This window comes from Scylla paramamosain, chromosome 40 (assembly GCF_035594125.1).
Source record: "Scylla paramamosain isolate STU-SP2022 chromosome 40, ASM3559412v1, whole genome shotgun sequence".
Classification (NCBI taxonomy): Eukaryota; Metazoa; Arthropoda; class Malacostraca; order Decapoda; family Portunidae; genus Scylla; species Scylla paramamosain.
In genome coordinates, this window is record NC_087190.1 from 12,309,104 (window position 1) to 12,316,603 (window position 7,500).

A 7,500-nucleotide genomic window follows, 5' to 3' on the forward strand; every position below is an offset into this window, starting at 1 on the left:
CTGAGGGATTATGGGTGGGGGGATGCCGGGGGGGGGGGGGCAAAAGGGTTAGTACTCAAAGGGTTAATGTGGTAGAAGTGCACTCGATCTCCGTTTTCTTTGCAGTTAGGTTAGGAAGTCCATTTTTTTTAAGACATATTTACTCGACTCAGCCCCAAAAATAAATAAAAGATATGAAAAGAAAAGAAAAGAAAAGAAGATAAGAAAGGATGAGAAAAGAAGAAAATTCAGTCATATTTACTACACCAGCAACCCCATACAAAAAGAAAGAAAAACAGAAGAAGAAGAAGAAGAAGAAGAAGAAGAAGAAGAAGAAGAAGAAGAAGAAGAAGAAGAAGAAGAAGAAGAAGAAGAAGAAGAAGAAGAAGAAGAAGAAGAAGAAGAACAACAACAACAACAACAACAACAACAACAACAACAACAACAACAACGACGAGAAAATAATAAAAATCTTCCGGTAGACTCTTCTCGAACGCTAAATTTCACTTATAATTGCATTCCCCCCTGCAAACACTCACCCGACCCCCACAACCAGGCCCCAAAGTTATTCAGGACTGGGGAGGAGCAGGAAAAGAACATTTACACACAAAAGGGCATCCTATTATTAGATATACAGGAATGAAGGTTGGAGGCATAAGTTGAAGGAGACATAAACTGGCGTACATAGACATAAATAAATAAATAAATACGTAAATAGAGATGATGAGGGTAATATTACATCTAAAATAAATAAATAAATAGATAAGTCAATGAATGAATAAATAAATAAATAAATAAATAAATAAATAAATAAATAAAACTGGAATATTTGTAGCAGAAAAGTGGTAGAAAAAAATTAATTAGTTCACACAAAAAAAATAAAATAAAAATAAATAAATAAAAACGTCAATTCACTGCATGTATTACCAAAATAAAACACACAACTTGGGGGACCAGTACGTCAGTGGGCCCCCTTTCCTTTTCTTCTTTTTTTTTTTTTTTTACTATAATTTCTTCACCCTTGACCGGTACCCCTCCTACATAAAAAAAAAAAATAAATAAATAAATAAAATAAAATAATAATAATAATAAATAAACAAAATAAATAATAAAAAAAAGGTTGGTTGGGTAAAACTGAAAATTATGCGAATACTGATAAGATTTAGCAGTTCATTACAAGCGTGACGTGAGAGAGCCACAGTGTCCCTACCTGGTGTGGGCTACAATTGACGGATTAACGTACATATTGGTTGTAACGAGATTTCTCCTTCAGTTCATTTTCATATCCATAACAAACCAAATCCCTTTCTAACTAAACCATAATAAGAAATACAAGGTAAATATGCAGTAATTCCACCTTTCTTGGCTTATAACTATTTAAAAAACACATAAATATGGCTTATAACAAAATATATTTCGCCTTTACTTAATTTCCGGATTCAAATCAAGCTAAACCCTCCATTAACTACCTAAAAATACGCATAATAAGATTAAGTTACGTTAATTTTATCTATTTAAGCCATAAACACTAAATAAACAGGTAAATAAGAGAGAAAACACAAAATTTCTCCCCGCCCTCCCACTCACCATTGTTGTTGATAAGGTGTGACGTCACGGCCTGCTGCTCTTAATCTTGAGCTTGTCTGTGGATGACACCTGTTGCTGCTGCTCCTGTATCAATAATAGATAAATGAATGAATTGATAGAGTAAGTGGGTAATAATTACATAAATGCATAAATAAATAAGTGAATAAATAGTTATATAAATGAAACTGAATAAAATACAATAAAATGAAAAAAATATTAATAAATACTAGTTAAACTGATAAATAAATAAAAAAAACTAATACTGAAAAAAAAATAAATAAACAAGTTCCTACTTATATTATAACAACAACAAGAGATAATAAAAAATAATAAGTAATAACGATAAATAAATAAATAAAAAATAATAAATAGTAATAACTCCTAAAGTACTTCTATTACAACAACAACAACAACAACAACAACAACAACAACAACAACAACAACAACAACAATAACAAAATAAACAGATAACAATATAAACAAACTAACGAACATTTCACCAGTGCCGGATCTATACAAGTAACACAAAAAATAACACAAATAACACAAATAACACAACATTTAGAGAGAGAGAGAGAGAGAGAGAGAGAGAGAGAGAGAGAGAGAGAGAGAGAGAGAGAGAGAGAGAGAGAGAGAGAGAGAGAGAGAGAGGCACTTCCGGTGGACTTTCTTTTCTCCTTTCTCTCTTCAAGTATTTCCTCCTCCTCCTCCTCCCCCTCCTCCTCCTCCTCCTCCTCCTTCTCTTCCTCTTCCTCCTCTTCATCCTGTTTTTTGTCCTCGTTTTCGCTAAAGGAATGTCTGTCTGTCTGTCTGTCTGTTTGTCTACCTGTCTGTCTTCTTCCTCCTCCTCCTCCTCCTCTTCTTCTTCTTCTTTTTACTACTACTACTACTACTACTACTACTACTACTACTACTGCTACGGTTAATATTCTCTCTCTCTCTCTCTCTCTCTCTCTCTCTCTCTCTCTCTCTCTCTCTCTCTCTCTCTCTCTCTCTCTCTCTTTCAAATGTGTTTACTTTGGATATAGAGGAGAGGAAATAATGAGAGGAAGAGGAAGAGGAAGAGGAAGAGGAAGAGGAAGAGGAAGAGGATGGGGAAGAAGAAGAGAAAGCAGAAGAAGAAGAAGAAGAAGAAGAAGAAGAAGAAGAAGAAGAAGAAGAAGAAGAAGAAGAAGAAGAAGAAGAAGAAGAAGAAAAATAAAGAAGAGAATGACGAGGACAGAGAGAGAGAGAGAGAGAGAGAGAGAGAGAGAGAGAGAGAGAGAGAGAGAGAGAGAGAGAGATCCGGGAGGAAGAGCAAGGGAGGAGTCATTTTCTCTCTCTCTCTCTCTCTCTCTCTCTCTCTCTCTCTCTCTCTCTCTCTCTCTCACTCGCTCACGGAACGCGGTGAGCGACGGACGTCCACACCAACCCTCCCAGTGAGAGAGAGAGAAAGAGAGAGAGAGAGAGAGTGAATGAAGATAGTGTTAAAAGGAAAAAAAATAAAGACAAGAAAAAAGTGAAATATCTTTAATTAGAGAAAAAGACACAAGACAAAAGAAAACCAGAAAAAATAGAGAAAGAAAGAAAGAAAGAAAAAAGTGAGAAAATCCACATTATCTCTCTCTGTCTATTTCTATCTCTAATCTAAGAAAATGAGAGCTATTTCATTTTCTTTATGATGAGAAGAAGCTGAAGAAGAAGAAGAAGAAGAAAAAGAAGGGAGAGATGAAGGTAAGTGTGTGGTTGTTAGCTAGTTGTGTGAACGAGTGAATGAGCGAGACTTGTGTGAGGCATGAATACGTGTATGAGTGAACGAGCTAGGCTTCAGTCATAAGTGTTAAGTGGAAGTGCGCGGCCTGGCGCCGGGAGATCACCTACCTCCAGCCTTCTGTTCACACCTTCTGTGAATAAACACCTGCACTGTTACCTGCGTTTCCTGTGCCCCTGCTGGTCAAGAGTCGAACATGGCGCAGTGAGTAGGATCAGGACAAGGCTGCAGTGGGTACGGCGCAGAATGGAGAAGCAGTTGGAGGCGCTGGCTGCCCTGCTAGCGCGACAGTCGGAGCAGAGTCAGGCTCTGCTAGCGCGACAGTCGGAGCAGAGTCAGGCTCGCGAGGAGCGTTTAACCCAGCTGCTGGAGAGAGTGGGGACACAAGCTCCCAGTCGCACCACGGCGAGCAATGAAGGCGAAACCACAGCCCGCAGCACGTCTACCCAGGGCGCGAGGTTCCCGACGTCCGCCACCATCATTCCTCACTTAACGGCGTCAGCATCTTTACGTGAGTTCGACACGTGGCGCCATAAGTTTGAAGGATACGTAACCCTCGCCAGGATAGACTGTCTCTCCCTGGCTGAGCAGAGGGCGGCACTCGCTGCTGTCCTAGACGACGAGTGGACCCGTACACTTCGCTACGGGATAAGCTTACCGAGAGACGCGGAGTTAAGAACCATCCTCGATGCAATGTGTGAGTACCTGCGAAGCCAGCGCAACATCATCATGGATAGAAGAGACTTCTACTCCCGCGTGCAAGAAACGCAAGAAGGTTTTGACGACTTTTTATGTGCTGTTAAGGAAATCGCCAATTTCTGTGACTTTTGCGACCAGTGCATAAACCATCAGCTGCGTGACAGAATTGTCGTTGGGACACGAGACGAAGTGGCTCTGAAACGCATGCTGGAAAACAAGAAACTCACCCTTGAAAACGCCATAGATATTTGCAGAGCATCAGAGAGCGCTAACCAGTGTAGTGCAGTACTAAGGGGCGGCTCTCACTCTTCGAGCCATGGTGTGAACGCTGTCTCGAACTACAGGAAGGGCAGTTTCGGGGCTCAAGCCCCACGGGCTGTTATCGTTGTGGCAAAGATTGTCGCAGTGACAAAAGGGGATGCCAGGCAATAGATAAAGTGTGTCGTAACTGCGGGAAAAGAGGGCATTTTGCGAGTGTATGTCAGCAGACAGTGAGGAAACGACGAGGAGCTTCGAGGAGTTCCTCAACTGTCTCTCCTCATCGCGGTGCAGGCCCGAGGCGGGGAGCCAGTGCCAGTGTATACCAGCTCTTATCAGGCGTATACACAAAGACGGTGACGGCACGACCTGCGCCCCAGGTGCTCATTACCGCCACACATCCCGCTGGAAGAGACAAGATTACGTGGACTCCTGACTCTGGGGCCGAAACGACCGTTATTGGCCTCGACACGGCAACACTCCTTGGAATCCCGCCCTCCAGCTTGGCGCCCGCTGATGGTGATGGACTTTATGCTGCCGGTAATCACCCCCTCACCTGTGTAGGAACTTTCTCGTCGCACTTGCAACTGGGCGACAGGGAAGCTGAGACTGTTGTGAGCGTGGTGAAGGAGGTGAAGGGGGCGCTGCTTAGCTGGTACGATTCCATCGCTCTCGGAATCCTCCCCGAAGATTTTCCGGCTCAAATCCGACCGCTACGCAGGGAAGAACAGCACACCGGCAACAGCTCCATCGAGTACCCGACCGCCTCGCAGCCACCTCTATCTACGCCCACAGAAGTGATCAGCTGGCCTCATTCCTACGACCCAACGCCACAGCAGCGGGCGGGCACGCTGCTGCTGTGATCAAGGCCTTTCCCAGCGTCTTCGAAGCAAAGGAAGGTTTACGTGCAATGGCTGGTGGATCCATGGCCATCGAGTTGACAGACGACGCTCGACCCTTCGCCGTAACAGCATCTCGTACAATCCCTTACAATTGGCGTGAAGAAATTAAGAGCCAGTTGGAAGAGCTGCTTAACAAGGGAATCATCGAGAGTGTGGACTACCCTACGGCATGGTGCCACCCCATCGTGCCTGTCCCAAAAAAGACATCTGGTGTAAGGCTGTGTGTTGACCTGACACGACTCAACCGTTACGTGAAGAGGCCCGTGTATCCAGTGCGCTCACCTCATGACGCCATCGCCTCGATCGGGACCGGAGCAGTTTGGTTCACCACTCTTGATGCCAAGATGGGGTATTTTCAAGTCCCCATTAGAGAAGAAGACCAGGATTTAACCTGCTTCATAACACCTTGGGGTCGGTACAAGTTTCGGCGAGCGGTTATGGGTCTCGTCTCGTCTGGAGACGAGTATAACCGTCGAGGAGACCAAGCTCTCGGCGACATACCTAACACCATCAAGATCGTGGACGACATCCTGGCCTATGACTCCACCTACAGTGCGCACTTAGCCCATGTCATTCAGATTGTGCGGCGGTGTGACCAGCACGGCATCACTCTCAACCCACAGAAGTTTACATTCGCGGAAAGAGTGGTAGATTACTGTGGTTACTCTGTTTCTGGACAAGGCTACACGACAGACTCAAAGAAAGTTAAGGCAATCTCTGACTTCCCACGACCACAGCACATCACCGACTTACGATCATTCATGGGTCTTACAAACCAGCTTGGAAGCTTTTCTCCTGCTGTGGCTGCAGCTGCACAACCCCTCAGAGATCTCTTACGCCCGAAGAACAGTTGGTGCTGGTCTCCTAACCATGAAGAGGCGTTTGAGAAGGTGAAACAGTGTCTCGTCAGCCCACCTGTCTTGGCATACTTCGACCCATCATTACCAACGATGCTACAGACTGACGCCTCAAGGATGCACGGATTTGGATTCGTTCTCCTGCAGAAGCACAGTGACCAGTGGAAGATGGTGCAATGCAGGTCAAGATTTGTTACAGACACAGAGAGCCGCTATGCAGTAATAGAGTTGGAAATGGCTGCAATCGTCTGGGCAGTCAGGAAATGTGGCACCTACCTGAAAGGACTCCTCACTTCGATCTAGTGCTCGACCACCGCCCGCTGATACCTCTCCTCAATAGCAAGTTGTTGGGAGAAATAGAGAACCTGCGGCTGCAGCGCATGAGGGAGAAGCTTGCTCAGTATTCTTTCACAGCAAGCTGGCAAAAGGGATCGACACACTGTGTGCCCGACGCCCTCTCACGTGCTCCAGTACAGGACCCAGTGGAGGAAGAGGATGCTGCTACTTCTGGTGACCTCGACCCCTCTCCACTCAGCGGTCATCTCAGCGTTATCTGCCACCAATGAGGACGGCGTCCGCTTAGCACCACTCCAGGATCAGACTGTGGAAATGGTACGTGCCGCAGCAGCAAGAGACGGGGAGTACTGCTTGCTCAAGAACGTCATCATCGAGGGCTTCCCTGATCATTGCCACGACCTCGATCACCGCTTGCGTACGTACTGGCCGGTGCGCAGTCTGCTGGCCGTAGACGACGACCTGGTGGTTTACGGGCCGAGGCTTCTTATTCCTCACAGCCTCCGCCGAGAAACACTAGAGCGACTCCATGACAGTCATCAGGGGATGGAGCGCACCAAGCGACGGGCCCGACAAACGGTGTACTGGCCTGGTATGGACAGAGACGTTGAGAACGTCGTTTCTGGATGCTCACTATGCCGTCCACTCCTACCAAGCCAAGCCAACGAACCTCTCTGGCAGGACACGGACACACCCAGCAGGGTGTTTGAGTCAGTTTCTGCAGACTACTTCCACGCAGCAGGCCGTACATACCTCGTGTATGTAGATCGCTTGTCTGGGTGGCCTCACGTGTCTGCATGCTCACGTCCAGCATCGGCTGATCAGCTCGTTCGTGTCCTTCGGGGTGTGTTCGCCGACACGGGCGTGCCTGTTCTCCTGAGGACTGACGGTGGACCGCAGTTCACTTCTTCATCGGTACGGCGCTTCCTGGCTCGATGGGGGTGGAGCATCGTGTATCTTCACCTCATTATCCACGCTCCAATGGTCACGCCGAGGCAGCGGTCAAGTCCGTGAAGAAGCTGATCCTCACGACCACACAGCAGGGACACCTGGACGAGGATGCGTTCGCTCGCGGGTTGCTGGAACTGCGCAACACTCCGAGGGCGGAAGGGCGATCACCAGCACAAGTCCTCTTCGGTCATCCTATGAGGTCCTGTGTCCCGGCTCATCATCG

The 7,500-nt window shown here is 46.3% G+C and overlaps 1 protein-coding gene across 1 annotated transcript in view; it reads right to left on the reverse strand.

Annotated features, from left to right (window-relative positions):
* The window catches only part of LOC135092454 (calmodulin-like protein 4), an 8,459-nt gene extending 6,809 nt beyond the window's left edge, over positions 1 to 1,650 (reverse strand). Inside the window, exon 1 of the mRNA XM_063990958.1 lies at positions 1,567 to 1,650. Coding sequence (XP_063847028.1) covers positions 1,567 to 1,569 — 3 coding nt within the window. The 5' untranslated portion in view covers positions 1,570 to 1,650. The remainder of the gene's footprint in view (positions 1 to 1,566) is intronic.
* Positions 1,651 to 7,500: the final 5,850 nt, after the last annotated feature.